Genomic DNA, 23,671 nt, shown 5'->3' on the forward strand with positions numbered 1-23,671 from the left:
TGCGCCGATCGTGCGCAGGCCGTGCGCTAGTTGCGCTTTGACATGCGCTGCGCACTTTTGACGGTGCGCCGTGCGCGCCAAAATCAAACTTTTCGGATTTTGGCGCGCACGGCGCACCGTCAAAAGTGCGCAGCGCAGGTCAAAGCGCAACTAGCGCACGGCCTGCGCACGATCTGCGCACCCTATGCTAAAGATAGGGTGCGCCGATCGCAGGCGCCGCTGTGCGCTAGGAGGGGGCGCTACAAGGAAGGGGCGGGCACGCCGGGCAGAGAGCCGGCTCGGGGGCGGAGCTACCCCCGGCCGTGCGTGCGCTTAAAAAGCGCGAATGTGAAACCAGCCTAATACTGTTATTATTCCTCATGTACTCACAGTTAACTGATGCAAAGTTTGTTGAAAGGATAATACTTCTTACAGTCTTCCTCTTCTGAGTAGCAGGCAGCTGTGAGATGCTTGGAAGACGCACACCTAGTATGATCTAGTCTAGAGGAGGAGCTTTACTACTAAGAATTTGCAACACATTTTCACTTTCAGTTTCATACATTGTAAGTAGGGGGGTTGGGGCAGCATGAGGTTAACCAAGTATAAGATTAGATAAGGGCAGTGGAGAACAGTGACACACAAGTAGTAAGAAATGTCTATCTCCAGCAGAACTGCTTATCACTGTTGTTCATAGTTTGATAGAACATATATATTTGAGTAACATTTATAAAATTCATATGAAAGTTCAATTATGAAATATTAATACATTTTTTTTTTTTAAAGCTGGAGTCGGAACATTTCTACCGACTCCGACCAAAACTAACTCCGACTCCACAGCCCTGGTGGGAGGCCCAAACATCTTTTTGTGTCACCCATTTTAATAGCCAGTAAAGGCTAAATATACAGTTGTGAGCTGATATTAATAGCCTGGGAAGCTCCATGGGTATTACCCCCTTCCCAGGCTATAAACATCTGCCCCCAGCCATCTGCTTTCCATCAAGTGGTTACGAAAATGACACAGGAGCCCACACTTTTTTTTAGAAATTTTTTTTTTATTAAATACATGTCCAGTATTTTGCACACACTGTACTAATTGTATTTGTCACTGACATCTGTATATCTACGTATTCTATGTGTATTTACTGTATGTAATCCATATTTTCTATGTTGACTGCTCCGGCTGTGATTTTACACTACGTGGCTGCTGAATTGCCGGCTTTTCATCTATCTATATTGTGTGTGTGTTAGAGATATAGATATATATATATTCTCACCTGTCACTGATTTTACTGTACGTGGCTGCTGAATTATACATATATATATTTTGAAGAATATTTCCTTTGAAAACGACTGAGAATGCTCATATAAAAATCACATTGCAATCGGTTGTAAATCGGATGCTAGGTGTGAAAAATTGGATTGTACTCACATGACACTTGCATTACTCTCCGCAGAAAGACTCGGGATGATTTCTCACACATTTAGTGTCAGGGCTGTGGAGTCAGAGCCCATTTCGGTGGAGTCGGAGTGATGGAAATTGAAAAGCTCCAGCATTTCAGAGAAAAAGTAGCTTTAAGTGTTGGCCAGGGACTATATAGAGACCGGATAAGTCTGATGTAGGCCTAGGTCCACTTCTAACCGCACTGCTCCAGGTGATTGACAAGTCTCTTCCGTGTGTACAGAGGGAGAGAGACCTGTCAATCCACCAGAGGAGTTTTTTTTTTTTTTTATCTATCATTTCCCTAAGTGCAAGAGCATTTAAACTAGTATATTCCTGGCTGTAATCACACACCCAGGCTACGATTCATGCTGCCATGATTAATGCAGCACACATCTAGTGACAGGTTCCCTGTAAGTTATATTGATGCCATAGGTAGCTGAACACGGTCAAAGAGCCATAAACCTCCAGAACACAATTCATTCCTGAATTAATAAGTGGCCATAACAAAAAACTGTAAAAAAAACCCACCAGTAAAACATGGGTACAATTTCAATTCTGTATCCGTACTCGTGGTCTGTGTCTGGTACTTTTGCCTATCCACATTCAGGTAACTAGGTGTGAGCTGCAATAGCGGACTCACCCCAATTGTGCCTGCGGCTTCTGAGGAAGGGTAATATTAAAACAAAAAAACTATTTATCCTTGCTCGGTTCCCAATGTGCAAAGGCAGAATGGTATCTAACAGGAAGAACAGGCTCCTACTGCTTGACCTCTGGGGTTACATACAGCTGTAAGTGATCTGGAACATCTCCCCTCATCCTTACCTTGGCAGTCAAAATCTTTAATGAAGGAAGCCAGCTTTTCATTTTTCGTAGCGCGAGTCTTTTGTCCTCGGTTGGTTCTTTTCCTTCCTGGTGCCATGTTGATTACGAAGATGCCTAAAAAATGAGTGTAAAAAGAAATGAGTCTCCTGAATTTTACAAGTAGGACCATTGATCTTCATCCTGAAATGAGTGGAGATTGTACTTTCCTAAGGAAGGACCCTCTTTGTCAGAAAGTCTGTAGGCACACCGCCATGGGCACAGGAAACATTGCCGAAGTGAGCTGTGATGTGCATTGGCGCCTGCACGACATCAGTGGGGGCGTTCCTTACAGGACATGTTACTAAACACTGACAGGGGACCAGAAAATTGTAATATAGGGGAATTTAAAAGGAAAGCACAACCCTGATAGTTATACCATATTCAGCAGATTTCCTTCTATAAAGTCAGCGCTCTCAGCCAATGAACTAATGAGTGTGGAACAGTACCCCAACACGTGCCACAGGCATCTTGTAAGAAGCCTTACGGATCTTTAGTTTCCTGGAAGATAAGCGTCTGGCAGTGACGTATATCCTAACATGCAATATTGAAGGGTGCTCCACATCTCCTGAATCAAGAGCGCCCTGTTCCCCAGTCTCACTGACATCTGCATGCCTGACAGTGTAGGTCAGCAGCACCGCCATGACGCTAGTCTGCTCTCAGATACAGCTTTGCCTCTGCAGGATCAGAAGTGCAGGGGAACTGAAGCTTGTAAGGGATTGGGAGCTAACACCACACTCCAGTGATCCACGCCAGCTTCAGTACAATGCTTCCAAACTTAATGGGGTAGTTCGATCTAGGGGTGCTCTCACATTGCATTTTTGGCCATGTTCAGTGGACCCATCCGGGCTTGTGTCCGAACCCCTCACAAAACTGGATTAAGGTATATAGGTCCGACAATCACCGTGTCATCTACCGGGAAAAATGTTTGGGTGCATATGCCTAGTTGAGGCGAACATTCAGACGTAGCAGAAAAATGTTTAACCGTATAGAAGATACTTCAAATAAATAATAATAGTGATGATAAACACAAACAGTGGAATTTCCTTTCAGCACTTCTGCTAATACAGTGAAGAGCACAACACAGGTCTGAGCTCGCTCATGAAGACATGCATGCTCTGTATGGAAGACAGTGGGCTGCAGCAGTGTGTGATTGGCTGCAGCAGCTACCTGATGGGTACAACAGTCCTCCTGACCTCCAAACAGAGCAATGATGGCTTCTGGAGCGCTCTGCAGGGAGCTGGAATGCCACAGATTTTACAGCACCACTCCAGCCCTGGAGTGGTGCTACTAATCTAAGTTCCCTGCCCCTAATCTTATACTTACTAGCAGCCATCATCTGCGCCGCTCCGGTTGGCTCCAGCAGGTTGTGACCTGTCGGATGGCTCCAGTGTTTGCTGTAGTGAGCCAGAGGTCACCAATCAATGTAACTCTAGGAGAGCCTGGTTCTGGTTTCCATAGACTTACACTGAGCGCTTGTGATCGTCACCTCTGACTTATGGTCATCAGAAGCTGCAGTCACAACATGGCTGATAAAAAAGGGAAGACAGCGGCTGGTAAATATAACACTAGGCGGGGCCAGAGCGCGACCAACCGGGAGAGCGGGGCCAGAGCGCGACCAACCGGGAGAGCGGGGCCAGAGCGCGACCAACCGGGAGAGCGGGGCCAGAGCGCGACCAACCGGGAGAGCGGGGCCAGAGCGCGACCAACCGGGAGAGCGGGGCCAGAGCGCGACCAACCGGGAGAGCGGGGCCAGAGCGCGACCAACCGGGAGAGCGGGGCCAGAGCGCGACCAACCGGGAGAGCGGGGCCAGAGCGCGACCAACCGGGAGTGCGGGGCCAGAGCGCGACCAACCGGGAGTGCGGGGCCAGAGCGCGACCAACCGGGAGTGCGGGGCCAGAGCGCGACCAACCGGGAGTGCGGGGCCAGAGCGCGACCAACCGGGAGTGCGGGGCCAGAGCGCGACCAACCGGGAGTGCGGGGCCAGAGCGCGACCAACCGGGAGAGCGGGGCCAGAGCGCGACCAACCGGGAGAGCGGGGCCAGAGCGCGACCAACCGGGAGTGCGGGGCCAGAGCGCGACCAACCGGGAGTGCGGGGCCAGAGCGCGACCAACCGGGAGTGCGGGGCCAGAGCGCGACCAACCGGGAGAGCGGGGCCAGAGCGCGACCAACCGGGAGAGCGGGGCCAGAGCGGGACCAACCGGGAGAGCGGGGCCAGAGCGGGACCAACCGGGAGAGCGGGGCCAGAGCGGGACCAACCGGGAAAACGGGGCCAGAGCGGGACCAACCGGGAGAACGGGGCCAGAGCGGGGAGAAGAGGGCCAGAGGGGGACAAACGAGACCAACCGGGAGAACGGGGCCAGAGCGGGACAACTGAGAGAACGGGGCCAGAGCGGGACCAACCGGGAGAACGGAGCAGAGTGGGATCAGGACACTGCAGTCTCTCGTTTCTACCGGCACCAGACACACCTATGTAGGGCCATAGCCGCACACCACAGCGGTCACACAGCAGATGGCGGCCTGCAGCTCAGGGGAGCGTGTGCGCCCCTCACTCCCCACAGGGGACAGCTTATCTGCGGGGAGAACACGAGCCTCCTACACCGGCACCGTCAGCCCCGGGGCGAGTATGGGGCATGGCGTTATACCACGATATTGGGCGTGCAACCTTAATAATGACGAAGCTGTGCGCTTCCGAGCCTCGTACTACCAGTCGCCATACTGAGTATATCACCCGGGTTCTCACCTCACAGAAACGTTCAGCAAAACCGGAAGCCAACCGAACACATTCAAACAACTCAGGCGCCGCCAAAGCACAACCAACCAATCGCAGCCTTCAATTACGTCACGTGGCACAAGAGGCCGCGCTGTGCTCCTAGCCAATAGGCGTTAAGGATGCCGCCATATTGTGAATGGCGCACGTATTTTGACTGCCAACCACGGCTTATCCGTTATTACACCCCCGCTTTCAGCCTAAATGTCGGTGGTAAGTAAGTTATATGGCCTACATGAGAATAGCTAGCTGCAGGTTATTGTAGTCTAAGTAATGACTGTAGATTAGCAGGCATTATAACGTTTCCTAGATACAAACATGAGCGCATGCTCAGTGCCTGGTGGAAGGCGTCCTGTTGTCTTGGAGACGGCTGTACATAGAGACAGTGATCGCTCTGTGTGATCGCCGGCTCTCCCCTCTGGTCATCATGATTCCCCCGGCAGATTCCCTCCTGAAGTATGACAACCCGGTGCTCATCAGCAGAAACACCGAGAGGAAGTCACCGAAAGTAAGTGATGGGAAAGCGGGAAAGCTGGCCACTGATGGCTTAGGGAGCCCACCACAGTGATCAGGAGGAGCATCAGAGTTGGGAGTGTCCAGTGGGGTAACAGCCGCAATACAAAATCTCTAACAGGACCCCCAATGAGTGACGCATGTTTATTAACACTGATCTCCTCATATTGGTCCCTGGCCCCCAATGTAAAATGTCCAACAGGACCCCAACTATAATTGCTATTTAATAGCAGTGATCTTCTCATATGAGTCCCTGGTCCCCAATGTAAAATCTCCAGGACCCCAACAGTAACGTCAACAAGTTTTTATTAGCACTGATTTGCTCATATGGGTTCTGGGCCCCAATGTAAAATCTCCAACAGGACCCCAATGAGAACAGGTGTTTATAGTACTGATCTTCTCATGCAGATGAAAGGGACCTTTTGAGCCGCCACTAGGTCCCAAGGCCCTGGTGCAACAGCAACCTCTGCACCCACTACAGTTACGCCACTGGGTGAATGGCCGGTGGCACCTTACATGATAACTCACTAGTAACTGCAGTCTCTTTGTGAAGCTCCATACAACAGTAGCCATGACTAGTGTCCTTAGCGAGGTACGTGGTGCGCCCCTCTTGGGCAGGACACAGAAATATTAGCCACAGTCGGTTACAGGGCTGCGAACTGTTCACATCACCGAGGCTTTCTATAAAGGTCCCATTGTGGACATGTATGGCTTCTTTACGGGATGTTGTAAGCCCTGTGCCGGTCTTGAGAAGGGGATCACAATGTGTGCCGTGTCAGACAGTGGGCCATGCATCTCTACAGTCATTTGCGTGGGAATTCTGAAATCTGCTAAGCACTTGTTCACCAATTTTAAGAACTCCTATACAAGTGTGGCTTAGGCGACACATGGCTCACAGGCCTATGATGTGTGGTTCGCGGTCTCGGCTGTCTGTCAGCTAGATGCATAGGCACCAGGTCTAGCAAACAGGTATGAAGAGCAGGTCTCCAGAGACTTTTTTAAGTAATCCTGCAGAGAAGAGCATGTACTGGTTATGAAAGGAAGGTAAATCTGGTGACATGTAGATAGCATTGATAGTTCCAATTAGGGCTCATATCCATCATCGTAAAAAAAAAAAAAAGGTCCGATATCAGTCCAGAAAAGTGTTACCAGTGTCATGCAATTTTCTTGTGAGTACAATGCGATTTTCAACCTAGCATCCGAATTACATGCATATACAATCCGATTGTAATACCATTTTAACATGAGTTTCTACATAGAGTAATTCTCTGTCATTTACACATAGTTTTCCAAGAAAATACTCTTTTATACATATTAGACATATATATGCATAGGTCGATATACAGTCATATGTAAAAGTTTGGGCACCCCTATTAATGTTAACCTTTTTTCTTTATAACAATTTTGGTTTTTGCAACAGCTATTTCAGTTTCATATATCTAATAACTGATGGACTCAGTTATATTTCTGGATTCAAATGAGGTTTATTGTACTAACAGAAAATGTGCAATCTGCATTTAAACAAAATTTGACCGGTGCAAAAGTATGGGCACCTCAACAAAAAAGTGACATTAATATTTCGTAGATCCTCCTTTTGCAAAAATAACAGCCTCTAGTCGCTTCCTGTAGCTATTAATGAGTTCCTGGATCCTGGATGAAGGTATTTGTGACCATTCCTGTTTGCAAAACAATTCCAGTACAGTTAAGTTTGATGGTCGCCGAGCATGGACAGCCCGCTTCAAATCATCCCACAGATGTTCAATGATATTCAGGTCTGGGGACTGGGATGGCCATTCCAGAACATTGTAATTGTTCCTCTGCATGAATGCCTGAGTAGATTTGGAGCGGTGTTTTGGATCATTGTCTTGCTGAAATATCCATCCCCTGCGTAACTTCAACTTCGTCACTGATTCTTGCACAATATTGTCAAGAATCTGCTGATACTGAGTTGAATCCATGCGACCCTCAACTTTAACAAGATTCCCGATGCCGGCATTGGCCACACAGCCCCAAAGCATGATGGAACCTCCACCAAATTTTACTGTGGGTAGCAAGTGTTTTTCTTGGAATGCTGTGTTTTTTAGCCTCCATGCATAACGCCTTTTTGTATGACCAAACAACTCAATCTTTGTTTCATCAGTCCACAGGAACTTCTTCCAAAATGTAACTGGCTTGTCCAAATGTGCTTTTGCATACCTCAGGCGACTCTGTTTGTGGCGTGCTTGCAGAAACGGCTTCTTTCGCATCACTCTCCCATACAGCTTCTCCTTGTGCAAAGTGCGCTGTATTGTTGACCGATGCACAGTGACACCATCTGCAGCAAGATGATGCTGCAGGTCTTTGGAGGTGGTCTGTGGATTGTCCTTGACTGTTCTCACCATTCTTCTTCTCTGCCTTTCTGATATTTTTCTTGGCCTGCCACTTCTGGGCTTAACAAGAACTGTACCTGTGTTCTTCCATTTCCTTACTATGTTCCTCACAGTGGAAACTGACAGGTTAAATCTCTGAGACAACTTTTTGTATCCTTCCCCTGAAAAGCTATGTTGAATATACTTTGTTTTCAGATCATTTGAGAGTTGTTTTGAGGAGCCCATGATGTCACTCTTCATAGGAGAATCAAATAGGAGAACTACTTGCAAGTGGCAACCTTAAATACCTTTTCTCATGATTTGATATACCTGGCTATGAAGTTCAAAGCTCAATTAGGTTACAAAACCAATTTAGTGCTTCAGGAAGTCAGTAAAAAGTAGTTAGGAGTGTTCAAATCAAGAAAATGATAAGGGTGCCCATACTTTTGCACCGGTCAAATTTTGTTTAAATGCAGATTGCACATTTTCTGTTAGTACAATAAACCTCATTTGAATCCAGAAATATAACTGAGTCCATCAGTTATTAGATATATGAAACTGAAATAGCTGTTGCAAAAACCAAAATTGTTATAAAGAAAAAAGGTTAACATTAATAGGGGTGCCCAAACTTTAACATATGACTGTATATAAATGTGTGAGTGAGACACACGTGGTCAAAATTGTTGGTACCCCTCGTTTAATGACAGAAAACCCCACAACGGTCACAGAAATAACTTGAATCTGACAAAAGTAATAAATCAAAAATCTATGAAAAAGAACAAATGAAAGTCAGACATTGCTTTTCAACCATGCTTCCACAGAATTTTAAAGGGAATCTGTCACCTATTTTTTCATCTATAAGCTGCGGCCATCGCCGTTAGGGGCTTATCTACAGCATTACAGAATGCTGTAGATAAGCCCCCGATATAATCTGAAACAGAAGAAAAACAAGTTAGATTATACTCACCCAGGGGCGGTCCGGGTCTGATGTGTGTTGCAGCTCCGGGTCCGGTGCCTCCCATCTTCATGCGATGACGCCCTCTTCCTTGCTGCCCTGTTGATGACAGAGTAAAGTACTGCAGTGCGCTGGCGTCTGGCCTTTCTGACCTTTCCCGGCGCCTGCGCAATGCAGTACTTTACTCTGCCATCAACAAGGCAGCTAGGAAGAGGACGTCATCGCATGAAGATGGGAGGCACCAGACCCGGAGCTGCGACACCCATCAGACTCGGACTGCACCGGACCGCCCCTGGGTGAGAGAGAGACCTCTATACAGGCCACATGTGTATAATCAATGCTTTGCATGTGTAGCTTACTGTACATGTATTTTATTACTGAATAAATTATTTTCTGAAAAAAATGTCATGGCATCCCCCAAAATTTTATTAACCAGCAGAGGAGAAGCGGACAGCCTGGGGGCTGATATTTATAGCCTGGGAAGGGGGTAATACCCTTGGCGCTTCCTTGGCTATTAATATCAGCTCACAGTCATATACTTAGCCATTTCTGGTTATTAAAATGGGGGGCCCCCAAAAAATGACGTAGGTCCCCCTATAATTAATAACCAGCAAAGGCTAGACAGCTGTGGGCTGATATTAATATCCTGAGAAGGGAACATATATATTGGCCCCTTCCAAACTAAATACATCATCTCTAACCCGCCCCAGAAATGGTGCATCCATAAGATGTTCCAAATTTGCCTCTTAGCTTCGGTCTTCTCACTTGCCCTGGTGCAGTGGCTAGAGGGGTGATTGTATTGATGTTGATATCATCTTTGTATTGTCAGGTGACCTCAAGCCCAGGGTTATTAATGGAGAGGCGCAATAAAAATCGTCCCTTAGTATGTGACAGCAGCCAAACATAAAAACTCGATTTAAATCTGGTATTGCTGTAATCGCACCAATCCAAAAATAAAGTCGTCTTATCACTTATACCGCACGGGGAATAGCGTAAAAAATAAATAAAAACAATTCTTCACCTGCTGTTGATTTGTTCATTCTGCCTCCAAAAGATTGCAGTAAGACTTGGAGCACATTTATCCTCCCCACTGGGTGAGTGATTGCACCAGAGTTTTTGTGTAAATCTCTGAAATACGTGATTCAGACTGAACCCCAGACAGAAGATTCTCTATAATGAAGCAGATGAAGCCACTGTGGATGCTGTCTGGCCTGTGATCCAGCAGTGTCCATCTTTTTAGGTGTGCATAAAAGTGCAGTCGGCAAAAGAAGGACACCGCTGAACAAAGGCCAGACAGAGTCTAGAGTAACTCTGCTACCTCATTAAAGTGAGTGGATCCCCCTTGGGGATTTCATCTGAATCATGTCACTCAGAGATTTAGATTGAAACCCCAAAGTAAGTGCTAAGCATAAAGCACAGAATAAATGGGATCCTAAATGTTATGTAAAATCTTCAACTCAGTCAACAAAAAAAGGAAATATCCACTCAGGTCCATCATCTGTTAACGGAAATATAAGGGGCTTCCACGTTGCTGGTAGCACAAAGGCTCTGGAAAAGCAAAATGGCTCCTTGCTCCCCAAAAGAATTTCTGCGCTTCCAAATGCCCCCTTCCTTTCTGAGACCCAAACCACATGCGTCCACATGTTTGGTATTTCTGTAGTGATGAGAACCAGCCTAATATACGAGTGCATGTCTCCAGAAGCACAAGCTGGGCACTACAACGTACTGGGGACTACAATGTGCTGGTCACTGCAACGTCCTGGTTACTACAACGGCAGTTTGCAATTTTCACTGAGCAACATCCACTGCTACTTGTGTGGCGCCCCTGAGGGTTCAGTCGCCACAGAGGTACTGCACCTCCGCCTGAGGTGTAGTATCCCACTTCCTAGGTATGATGGGGCACCTGACCAGCCTCCATCACCTACTTCCAGCACAGACACCTTAGAACAGCAGAGCACCCTTTATGGCAGCTGCTTTGTTCATGAAGGGTGGTGTGTGGAGCTTAGAGACACTAAGAGAGGAAAGCTAATAGGAAGTTGGGAGCAAAATCCCCGGAGTGGGGAGGAAGGCAGAAGTTCCCCGTAAGGGGAGGAGCGGAGAAGAGAACTCTTGACTGTGAAAATCCCCGGAAGGTGGACAGAGAGAAGGATGTAGAGGCAGCAGACTCCTGGAAGCTGTTAGCAAGGGAAGAGGAAGAAGGACGGATCAGTTGTTCAGAAGGAAGATAGATACTGTAAGCACGGAACGTGAGGAGGTGAGAGACTGGGGACAAGGGCTAGAGCAGAGACTTTCCCTAAGTTCATTGTGCCAAGGCCGAGCGCCGGTATCCAAGGGTGTTTGTGAAACTAACGTTCCTGCAGCAGAAACTGGAGGAATAGGAGTTGTGACCGCTCTATTCCCACCTAAGACTCGAAGACACAGTGGCAACCTATGTGCGAGCCGTGACATGATTGACGGAGTCCTCGAAGCAGACTACAGCCGCCTGTCATATGAGTGGAGTTTAAGTAACATCAAGAAGGAGACACTTGAGTGTAATTCAGAACTGCTAGTACTTCAGATTAGCGCTAGAAAGGAGATGTTCAGAACAGGCACATGAAAGGCAGTGCTGGAAGGGTTAATTCCATCTGCCTGGGAGTTGGCTGAGTCCCTGACCTGGAAGCTGCGGCACTGAAGCGGACACCTGTCTGTGCCAGAATTGTGAGTAAAAGAATTGGAACTGCACTCAGCTGTGTCATTGCCTTTCTCCTGCGCCAACCCACTCAGCACTGCTACATCTGTGCCTAACACTACACCATCTACCTCAACATCTATTCTACTACCGCCTTGGGACTACAGCTCTACCTGTGGAGAGCTATTACATCTTTGCTGCGCCCCACCAGCTGTCCCAAAGGATCTGCACCGCAGCGTTGGCTTAACACCTTCCTTGCTGAGCACCACAGGTGGCGTCATGAACTACCTACCTATAAACTAGAAACTCTATTCCATTTCACCCATTTTACATTGGACGCCCAGGGCCACGGACCGGGTCACCGCCACCGTGACACGTCCCTCTGAGACACGGCCCGGTACCGAGTATCCCACAGCCCTGGGGGTGATCCACTTGTTTCTGGAAAATACAGATGGAGTCAAAATCATCACTACACGTGTAGATAAATTTCCAAAGGGTTGTAATTTCCAAAAATGGATTCACTTGAAAATTCTGCTTTTCTAGCACTTAGGGGCTCTGTATATGGAGTTCGCAAACTATTCTAGGAAAATCTGCACTCCAGGAGGCAAATAACGCTCCAGTACTATACAGCCACATATAGGGCATTGCCATGCTCAGTAGAAATTGTGGGACAAATTATGGTGCCATTTTTATCCACCAATGTAAAATCTGGGGCTAAAACTACATTTTGGTGGTGTAAATGTACTTATTTTTTCTTCACTGCCCAATGGTATAATATTCTGTGACACACCTATGGTGTCAATATGATCACCGCACCCCTGGATTAATTCTTTGAGAGGTGTCATTTGTAATATGGGGTCACTTATTGGGATTTCTGCTGTTCTGGCAACTCAGGAGCTTTCCCAGTGGGTCATGGCATCCGCAAATCATAACAGTAAAATCTGCACTATAGTATGGCACGCCTTCACTTCTGACTGAGCTTTCTCGATTACATGTACGGTATTGGTGCACTCAGGAAAAAAGGACTATTAGCCCTTAGAAAAATTAAAAACTTGGGGCTAAAACAACATTTTAGTGGTAAAAAAATAATTTATTCCTTCTTTACTACTCAATGGTATAAAATTCTCTGAGGTACATGTGGTGTCACTGCATCCTCAGATGAATTCATTGGGGGTTGTAATTTGTAAAATGAGTTCATATATGGGTAGTTTCTGTTTTTCTGGCGTCTCAGGGCTCTGCTAATGTGACATGGCACCCTTAAGGGCCTGTCACACTAAGCGATATCGCTAGCAATATCGCTATAACGTCACTGTTTTTTTGTGACGTAGCAGCGATATTGCTAGCGATATCGTTATGTCTGATACTTACCTCTGACCGGCTCCCCCGCTGATTATTGCTGATCGCGCGAGACCGTCCTGGGCCGTTTCTCGCCGTCAGCTTCCTGCTGTGCTTCCTTTGGCGCCGACGAGCTGCGTGTTGACGTTGGCGGTAGGACGTCAGGATCGCCTCGTCTGACAGGTAAGTAACGACCCCCGACCGCTGCTATGTCGCTGGTGAGATCTGTCTGTGTGGCAGCTCACTAGCGACCACTTAGCGATGCACCAGCGATCCTGACCGGGTCATATCGTTGGTCGGGATCGCTGGTGCATCGCTAAGTGTGACAGTACCTTTAAACCATTCTAGCAAAATCTGAACTCCAATATGGCACTTCTTCCCCTCTGAGCTTTCAACTGTGCCTCAAAAGTAGCATTCCTCCACATATGAGGTAACAGCATACTTGGGATAAATTGCAGAACAAATTGTATGGTGCAATGTCTACTGTTACCCTTGCGAACATAAAAAATTGGGGCTAAAATAATATTTTTATGGGGGCAATGTGATTTTTTTTTTTTAATTTTCACGGCTCAACGTTATAAACTTCTATGAAGCACCTGGGGGCTTAAGGTGCTCACCACACATCTAAATGCATTCCTTGAGGGGTCTAGTTTTCAAAATGGGGTCACTTGTGGGGTGTTTCCACTGTTTAGGCACATCAGGGGCTTTCCAAATGGGATATGATGACGTCCGCTAATGATTCCAGCAAATTTTACGTTCAAAAAGTCAAATGACGCTACTTCACTTCTGAGCCCTGCTGTACGCCCAAACAGTAGTTTTCTTACTTCCACGGGGTGTCGGTGTACTCAGGATTAAATTGCATGGAAACATTTCTCCTGTTACCATTATGAAAATGCAAAATTTGAGGTCAAAATACATTTTTGTGGTGAAAATGAACTTCTGTGAAGCGCCTGGGGGTTCAGTGTGTTTACCATACATCTAAATAAGTTCCTTGAGGTTCTAGTTTCCAAAATAGTGTCTTTTCTGGGGGATCTTCACTGTATAGGCACATCAGAGGTTCCCCAAATGCGATATGTTATAGTGTTCCAGCAAATTTTGCATTCAAAAAGTCAAATGGCACGCCTTCCCTTCCTAGCTTTGCCGTGTGCCCAAACAGTGGTTTTCCCACACATGTGGGATATCAGCATGCTCAGGAGAAATTGCACAACAAATTTTGGGGTCAATTTTTTCCTGTTACCCTTATGAAAATAAAAAAATTGGGTGTAAAGTAAATTTTTTGTGAAAAAAGTTAAATGTTAATTTTTTTTTTCCACAGTCCAAAAATTCCCGTGAAGCTCCTGAAGAGTTAAACTTCATGAATGTGGTTTTGAGCACCTTGAGGGGTGCAGTTTTTAGAATGGTGTCAATTTGGGGTATTTACTATCATACATACCCCTCAAAGTCACTTGAAGTGTAATGTGGTCCCTAAAAATAATAGTTTTGTAAATTTTGTTGAGAAAATGAGAAATCACTGGTCAACTTTTCACCCTTATAACTTCCTAACAAAAACATTTTTTTTTTTAAATATTGTGTTGATGTAAAGTAGACATGTGGGAAATGCTATTTATTAACTAATTTTGTATGATATACCTCTCTAATTTAAGGGCACTATAATTAAAAGTTTAAAAATTGTATCAGTTTTCAAATTTTCGCCAATTTTTTTTTTTTTTCACATATATGGGCAAGTCATATCAAATAAATTTTACTAGTTTCATGAAGTACAATATGTCATGAAACAACAGAATCAGTGGGATCCATTGAAGCGTTACAGAGTTATTACCTCATAAAGTGACAGTGGTCAGAATTGTAAAAATTCACCTGTAATGATGAAGGTTAAAACATGCTTGTGAGGTAAAAGGGGTTAAGCCACTCTACACCCGTGACTGTGGGAGTACTGTGCGTACAAACAAATTGTTCTACTCTGCACCTGTGACTGTAGGAATAGTGTACCTTTAAGCCACTTTTTTTTTACTCTGCACCTGTGTCTGTAGGAATAGTGTGCCTAAAAACATTTAAAATTTTTTTAATGTAAACCAGTGCCTGTAGGAGTACTGTGTGTTAAAACAATTTTTTCTAGGCTGCACCGTGTCTATGGGAGTAGTGTGCCTAAAAAATGAGGAGCGCATCAAATAGGGGACGTGTCCATGGTGCCGTTCATGATGGTGGTGATGTAGCCGCTGGTGGTGGTGTAGCTGCTGCAGAGAGACCTGCCCAAATACAACACTTTCCTCTGGACAAGAACCGCTACACGAATGATGACAACATGTTGAGGCAGTGTTAGGGCCCTGTTACACGCTTCAATGTCCCAGCGATCCCACCAACGATCCGACGTGGATGGGATCGCTGGGACATAGCTGATCGCTGGTGAGCTGTCACATAGGCAGACTCACCAGTGATCAGGACCAGCGAGCACACTGGTATCCAGGGTAAACAGTGGGTACCTAAGCGCCGCGCGGCGCTTAGTTACCCGTTCTTTACCCTGGATAACCGATCAGGACCAACGAGCACGCTCGTATCCAGGGTAAACAGCGGGTATCTAAGCGCCGTGCGGCGCTTAGTTACCCGCTGTTTACCCTGGATACCAGCTCCCAGCGTCTGCTGTATGGAGTGGGGAGCTCTCTGTCTCTCGCTGTCACACGCAGCGATGTGTGCTGCCCAGCGGGAGACCAACGATAGATTTATGGCCCAGACCATTAAGCAACGATTAACGATCAGCCAACTGATCGTTGATGGCTGCTATATGTCACACGCAACTATCAGGATCCTGACAGCGCCGGCGTACAGCCTCCGCTGAGCAGGGACTCACCCGCACTGTAGGGACCCCTGGGGATCAGTATAGCCAGAAAGTATAGGTGAAAAGGACCTGAGTGATGAAGCTTAGCAAGCCGGCACGGGACCTACGGTCACGTGACTGCAAGGGGGCGGGGCTTAGCGTCCTGCTTTCAGAGAAGACAGAAAACTCAGTCAGGCAAAACGGAGTTCATACACAGTACGGACAGCGAGGTACAGGAGGGATAAACAGACGGGAGGTCAGACAAAGCCAAAGGTCATACACAAGAGGGCGACGTGGTACCAAGGGGACGAGCAGAGAGAAGTCAGGTCACAAGCAGAGAGTCATACACGAGAGGTAGCGCAGTACAAGAGGGACAGGCAGAACTCGTAACAGGGACAGAACCGGATCAAAACCAAACAAGCAAGCAAGATATCAGGCACAAGGCACACGTACGCACAAGGTCAACTAACTCAGCCGAGGGCAGGAGTATAACTGACACCGGACCTAGGTCCAGTGAGCATTAAATAGCCACCCTCTGCCAGGGAGAGGCGGAACAATTAACCCCCAGTCAGACCAGGACGGGCCAAAGCGAAACCCCGTCCTGGATCATGACAGCAACGATGTCGTTTCGACATCGCTGCAACGATCGTTCACAATATCGTTGTGTGTAACGGGGCCTATAGATTGGATGTCTGAGAGTGGCTCCAGTTCCTTCGCATTATCTTCCACTCAATCCCCTGCAGAAAGCGCAGAGTTGGCACCTGAGGACCCTGGTCATCTGGCTTCCATCTCTTTCCCTTGCAAATCAACCAAGCAATCTGAGCCCCAAACCATACAGCAATCTCTTCTGCATTTTGATGACTCCACTGGCTGACGCTCTTTGCCCCTTCCACCTGGTCCAGAAGTCTAAGAGACTGAATGCACTGATGCCCAACCACTTGTCATGTTGGAGGATGAGTAAGTGGGAGAGCTAGTGCACACGGTCAATGGACCACCGCAGCACATCTCAGAGGAAGGATAACAAAAGAAATATATGGATAGGTTATCCCCACAATCCCTGGCTAAACACCTTAGAGGCATGAAAATGCATTACACAGATGTAACCTGCAACAAGACTAGGATGGGTAAATCTGCAGGAGCAAGCCTAACTTAGCACTATACTTTGGATGCCATATCCTATTGTTTGTGCCTGGATGGCCTAAGGCAGAGAAGGTACCGTACTTACAATCGGTTATGCTAGTTTGGGTTATCCCCATCACCTCAATGCACGTTTCGTCACAAACTTCTTCAGGAGGTGTTGTTTTGTTATTCTTCATTACTTGTTGCACTACAGTAATCTGTTGTTTTCATTCACCTGGACTTATCCAGCTACCGTTCCTAGATTTCCACAGTGTAATTTTACAAGTGGGCAATGATGTTGCACTATGCACTTTACCTTATTAGTTTGTTTTTTTTCGCTGTATTTTGCTTAGCATCCTCTGTATTTTAAAAAATTTTTGTACATATTTTAATTTTATTCTCAAGAAATAATATTTTAAGGATTATACTCTATGAGCGTCAAGCTCCCTTTTCTCAGTGTTTTATGTCAGAGCTACTGCTGAAAGTGCTGGCAGTGTGTGCGCGGTGCGCTTTTGTCGTTCTAACCCAGCCACTGCTCGTCTGTCTGCACTGTAGCGTCACTTCTGCCTTCTCGCTCATCGCTTTATATACGACGTACCAGCAAGGTGGAATTCCACGTTACATATGCTGGAGGAGAGAATATGCGAGCATTATGAGTCAGTAGTGGAGCTTCAGCTGCAGTACGCACGAGGTGATTCGGTCCTCCAAGCGTGACGTATGTGACGTGTTGCGCTGCTTCGAATACTCCACTACTTCTGATTGCTGAGTGACCATCCTGCTGAATCCCCGCAACAAGAACAACATACCATCATTACTTCCGTCACTGGAGAGGGATCGCAAAATGCGTAAATACAAGCGCGTGGTGGTAGAGGCACTACTGACGGCGCTCCCACCTGACAACAGGGGCTCAGTATAAGAACACGGCAGAGGAGAATGATGTCACCACCGCAGCTGTGTCACCACCAGACTTTAGAAGGAAGGAGTTAAACCGAAACGTACGTCGGGCTGTGCTCCGAACTTGTTACCACCACCTCTTAGGTAAATATATCTTGTATTGCTTATACTGTTTAATATCTATCTCCGCCGCAGTAATATGTGGGCATACTGCAATATATTGTGGACATATTTTATGTATTTAAGTGAATGTGAGCAATCATGTTATTTATAATACAGTGGGGAAAAAAGTATTTAGTCAGTCAGCAATAGTGCAAGTTCCACCACTTAAAAAGATGAGAGGCGTCTGTAATTTACATCATAGGTAGACCTCAACTATGGGAGACAAACTGAGAAAAAAAAATCCAGAAAATCACATTGTCTGTTTTTTTTTCATTTTATTTGCATATTATGGTGGAAAATAAGTATTTGGTCAGAAACAAGCAATCAAGATTTCTGGCTCTCACAGACCTGTAACTTCTTCTTTAAGAGTCTCCTCTTTCCTCCACTCATTACCTGTAGTAATGGCACCTGTTTAAACTTGTTATCAGTATAAAAAGACACCTGTGCACACCCTCAAACAGTCTGACTCCAAACTCCACTATGGTGAAGACCAAAGAGCTGTCAAAGGACACCAGAAACAAAATTGTAGCCCTGCACCAGGCTGGGAAGACTGAATCTGCAATAGCCAACCAGCTTGGAGTGAAGAAATCAACTGTGGGAGCAATAATTAGAAAATGGAAGACATACAAGACCACTGATAATCTCCCTCGATCTGGTGCTCCACGCAAAATCCCACCCCGTGGGGTCAGAATGATCACAAGAACGGTGAGCAAAAATCCCAGAACCACGCGGGGGGACCTAGTGAATGAACTGCAGAGAGCTGGGACCAATGTAACAAGGCCTACCATAAGTAACACACTACGCCACCATGGACTCAGATCCTGCAGTGCTAGACGTTCCCACTTCTTAAGCCTGTACATGTCCGGGCCCGTCTGAAGTTTGCTAGAGAGCATTTGGATGATCCAGAGGAGTTTTGGGAGAATGTCCTATAGTCTGATGAAACCAAACTGGAACTGTTTGGTAGAAACACAACTTGTCGTGTTTGGAGGAAAAAGAATACTGAGTTGCATCCATCAAACACCATACCTACTGTAAAACATGGTGGTGGAAACATCATGCTTTGGGGCTGTTTCTCTGCAAAGGGGCCAGGACGACTGATCCGGGTACATGAAAGAATGAATGGGGCCATGTATCGTGAGATTTTGAGTGCAAACCTCCTTCTATCAGCAAGGGCATTGAAGATGAAATGTGGCTGGGTCTTTCAACATGACAATGATCCAAAGCACACCGCCAGGGCAACGAAGGAGTGGCTTCGTAAGAAGCATTTCAAGGTCCTGGAGTGGCCTAGCCAGTCTCCAGATCTCAACCCTATAGAAAACCTTTGGAGGGAGTTGAAAGTCCGTGTTGCCAAGCGAAAAGCCAAAAACATCACTGCTCTAGAGGAGATCTGCATGGAGGAATGGGCCAACATACCAACAACAGTGTGTGGCAACCTTGTGAAGACTTACTGAAAACGTTTGACCTCTGTCATTGCCAACAAAGGATATATCACAAAGTATTGAGATGAAATTTTGTTTCTGACCAAATACTTATTTTCCACCATAATATGCAAATAAAATGAAAAAAAAAAACAGACAATGTGATTTTCTGGATTTTTTTTTCTCAGTTTGTCTCCCATAGTTGAGGTCTACCTATGATGTAAATTACAGACGCCTCTCATCTTTTTAAGTGGTGGAACTTGCACTATTGCTGACTGACTAAATACTTTTTTTCCCCACTGTATATTAATTCCCCTTCTCATTGACCTTTCATGATTTTTATTATTCACCCCCTTTTCTTTGTACATTGAGCATTAGTTCAAACAACACTATTGATTCACAGTCCTTATTTATTCATGATTATTTCTAATAATTTTTACTCACATCAGCATAATGCCTTAATTTTTGACATTTAGTTTTTTTTGTTATCTTTTTATTTTACATCGCATATATTTGTATTTATTGTGTGCAATTTATTATTAATTTTAGCACTTTATTTATCATTGCTTTTTTCACATTTTTTTTGTTTTTCCCTCACAATATTACTATTGATTTTGTGATCATTTTTGTGGCTATTTATCACTTATGCACTTTGGCACAGTTTGCACTTTCTGACGGATTACACTTTGGCACTTTCAGGGTTATTATATTGCTGCTGATTCACTTGCGAATTTGCACTGTGATATACCTTTGAGTTGGTGTTATTATATAGAAGTTTTAACCTTTTAATGTATTAATGTTTGTGAGAGCACTTCTGTACATATAGTACTACACCACTAATAATAAAGGTAATTTTATTCACCTGATGTTCCTCCGGTATTTTGTTCCTGTCTGGGTATTTTTTTAGGTTTCAGTTGTTCCGAATGGTCTGTCATTCTCTTTTTTTGATATATCAACTGGTCGCCATTTTATATTAGTTTTATTATAATTTTAATCACTATTTGTGACCAATATTTATTGCTGTATCTAATAATTGGTTCTATATAGAAGGCAGAATTAGCATGGCCGAAATGTGGCAAAACTTTATCAGCAATCCACAACATCTGGCACCGCCAATTGATATTGCCCTTATTAGCAGAAGGCAGCGTCACAACAACATAATGGAAGAGTACGTGTCCACATGTCTCCACGTACTAAGTGATGGGTCTGTCCCATTTAACTTCTGCATCTTCAAATTGGACACATGACCTGAGTTTGCCCTTTACGCTTCGGAGGTTGTGGCCTGCCATATGGCAAGTGTACTGTCGGAACGTGTGTTTAGCAGGGCAGGGGGAGTGATTACAGGCAGTCATATCCACCTGTCCACATCCAACAAGGGGAAGCTAACATTCATTAAAATGATCAAGCCGTGGCTCCCACAGGACTTGTCTGTACCTTTGGTTGACTAGACAACTATACCAGCCGCACCCAGCCATTGTTATACTCTTTTTGCCATTCGATTAATTTTGGGGCCTCTCCAAATCAAAAAATTAAAAAACAAAAGAAAACCTAAACTAAAACAAAAAAGCACAAAAACAGTGTTAGCTACCTCTTCCTCCACCTACACCGCCACGTCCATCTCCACCTACTCCACTTGGACCTCCACCTCTTGGTTCTAGATTGTTATTTGTAATTTTATGTTCTTTAAAGTCAGCTCCCTAAAAAAAACACAAAAACAGTGTTGGATACCTTTTGCCCTATCACTTCCACCTACACTGCCACGTCCACCTCTGCCTCCTGGTTCAAGATTTTTTTTTCTATGTTATTTTAAGTCATTTTCCTATACAGATTTGTTTGCAGGACAATTGTCCTGCTCTTACACCCATTTTGCTTCCTTTTGCAGCACCCATATCCCTTACTATGACCATTTTTACAGCCATTTTAAAAAGGTCCCCATTGACTTCTATTGGTTTTGGGGTCAAGTTCGGATGCTGAACCAAACTTTGAACTACAGGTCAGGCAAAGGTGACAAACCCAAACATCCAAGGGTCCGCTCATCCCTACTACATGTAAGGGAGGGGGGCACAAGACCTCAGTGTGCTTTTTGCGGGGAAAGCTTCAGCTGTTCCACTGGTCATGAGGGACTCTGGGTGTCACGACTGGTGGTGCTGGATGTGACTCACAGCCATCTCGCAGAGCTTAATGTGGGAAGAAAGGTTGAGAACCATTGGCATAATCCATGGATGTGCCATAAATGTCCAAGATGAGAATTCATTAAAGAGGACTTGTCACTAGGTCAAAAGTGGACACTTTTGCCGCTATTTTATTCTCACTGTTCCTCTTTATTCCTCAGTATCTCTGGAACTGTATGATGGATTCAAAGAGCAGAATACTCAGAGGATCAATAGGAGTAAAATAAGAGCAAAATCTGGCCACTTTTGACCTGGAGACAGGTCCTCCTTAATGTACTGTACTAGCCCACCGTGCAATCCTTCTTGTACGCAGATGCTGGTCACAGTCATGTAACCAGGGACTTTCACCCTGTACATGGCCAAGATAACAGTCACAATTAGGTAGTCATCTGCAAACATTCACAATATCAAGGGCCACTCTCCTAGAGAACTTACTGTAGGCCCTAATTAGAAAACAGTTCTAGGGAGTAGTTAGAGATCTGCAGTCAGATTGTAGGGTCTCCTTTTGTTGGTAGTCCCAAATTAATCTAAATCTGGACAGGTGCCGATAGATGTGCTTCAGTTTCTAGCTTCAGGCACTGACCATTTCACACTGACCACGAAGCCAGTAAATAACAGAAGTTATTCTGTACCTTACAGAAAACATGTCAGAAACTTAACATAGCAAAACATACTAACTAAATTTGTTAACGTCAGTAGTCCGTGCCAACCAGAGCAAGGAACCTTCTCCCACCTCCATTTTTGATTAGTAGGCCGGGACAACTTCATGCTTGTATCTCACCACAATGCAGTGATATCATGCCAGTCTAATAATCAGGAGAGGCTCTGGGATGTCTTAGGTAGTAGGAGGTTCTCAGTGTTCTGGTCTGGCCGCTGCAGACTTTGGATGTGGCTGCTAAACTATGGTCCTCAGAATCATTTTGCTCAACTCTATTGACTTGTCATGTGACATACATGTGGCCAAATGACCTCTCAAAAGTGCTGCGAATACAGGGGAATCGTGACAGTGTGCGCTTTGCACGCTGTCTTGTTCTGAAGTCACAGAGTGAATACAGAGTTTTCATTTCAGGCCAGAAAACTCCTTCCATGAAAGATGCTTTCTTTATCAGGAATTATTGATAAAACGGTCTTGATTAATTGTACTGTGATACCAGTCATTAGACAAGAACACTGCGGTACAGATGCATGGGACAGCCTAGGTCAAATTTACACATTGCTGCAAGTGACTAGGGACCCCGTAGGTCTCTGTATATCTGTAGAGATGCCTTATAAGTAATTTCATTATTTTTCTTGTAGTCTCGTGCTCTGAAGGCCATTCCTCAGCAAACTATAACATCTGCTCCTGTGCCACCCCCTCCAAAACCAAAATCTCCTCCTTTGGATGCAACAAAGCCAGCAGAAGAAATTTTAAATGCAATCCTACCACCAAGGTAAGCTCTAAATTACAGGTATGTATCAACAGAGATGAATTTCAGGGATTTATTAAGGAGTATAATACAATAACTGACAACCAGCGGGGATTCATGAAGGATAGGCTGTGTCTAACTATCATGTTCGGTTTCTATGAGGAGGTAAGTTCAAACCTGGATGTAGGTAATGCGGCTAATGTGATTTATCTGGACTTTACAAAGGCATGTCATACTGCACCACATAACAGACTAAGAGAAGTCTTAGGGGAGACCTAATATACAAGTATATCAGAGGGCAATACAGAGATCTCTCCAATGAACTGTTTGCACCAAGGACTGTGACAAGAACAAGGGGGCATTCTCTTCCTTTGGAGGAAAGACAATTTCTGCACCAGCATAGAAGAGGGTTCTTCACGGTAAGAGCAGTGAGGCTCTGGAATTCTCTTCCTGAGGAAGTGGTGATGGCCAACTCACTGAATGAATTTAAGAAAGGAATGGATGCTTTTCTTGTGAGTAAGGAACTTTTTTCCCTATGGAGAAAATTGGCTGCTACTCTGTGGGTTTTTTGCCTTCCCCAGGATCAACAATGCAGAACAGCTGCACTAAAAATAGGCTGAACTAGATGGACATAAGGTCTTCCTTCAGCCTTCAAACTATGTAGCTGAAGCTACAGAAGCAAGGACTGGGGGAAACTGCGTATATACTCGTGTATAAGCCGAGAATTTCAGCCCATTTTTTTAGGCTGAAAGTGCCCCTCTCGGCTTATACAAGCCATGCATACAGCGGGGGGAGGACGGGAGAGCCATGCATACAACAG

The 23,671-nt window shown here is 45.4% G+C and overlaps 2 protein-coding genes across 5 annotated transcripts in view; one reads left to right on the plus strand and one right to left on the minus strand.

Moving 5' to 3' along the window:
• The window catches only part of CDCA8 (cell division cycle associated 8), a 58,825-nt gene extending 53,647 nt beyond the window's left edge, over nucleotides 1-5,178 (minus strand). The window contains exons 1-3 of one of the 4 annotated variants that reach the window (XM_073562414.1): nucleotides 4,750-4,934; nucleotides 3,605-3,807; nucleotides 2,243-2,356 (exon numbers count right to left, since the gene is read on the minus strand). In XM_073562414.1, the coding sequence (XP_073418515.1) occupies nucleotides 2,243-2,356; nucleotides 3,605-3,617 (127 nt within the window). In that variant the 5' untranslated portion in view covers nucleotides 3,618-3,807; nucleotides 4,750-4,934. The other 3 variants (XM_073562415.1, XM_073562417.1, XM_073562416.1) reach the window with 3 other exon arrangements.
• Nucleotides 5,179-5,402: 224 nt separating this feature from the next.
• The window catches only part of DNALI1 (dynein axonemal light intermediate chain 1), a 69,368-nt gene continuing 51,099 nt past the window's right edge, over nucleotides 5,403-23,671 (plus strand). The window contains exons 1-2 of the mRNA XM_073562418.1: nucleotides 5,403-5,558; nucleotides 22,742-22,875. Of these exons, the coding sequence (XP_073418519.1) occupies nucleotides 5,478-5,558; nucleotides 22,742-22,875 (215 nt within the window). The 5' untranslated portion in view covers nucleotides 5,403-5,477. The remainder of the gene's footprint in view (nucleotides 5,559-22,741; nucleotides 22,876-23,671) is intronic.

This window comes from Dendrobates tinctorius, unplaced genomic scaffold (assembly GCF_039654945.1).
Source record: "Dendrobates tinctorius isolate UK_male_01 unplaced genomic scaffold, ASM3965494v1 ptg000015l, whole genome shotgun sequence".
NCBI classification, from domain to species: Eukaryota; Metazoa; Chordata; class Amphibia; order Anura; family Dendrobatidae; genus Dendrobates; species Dendrobates tinctorius.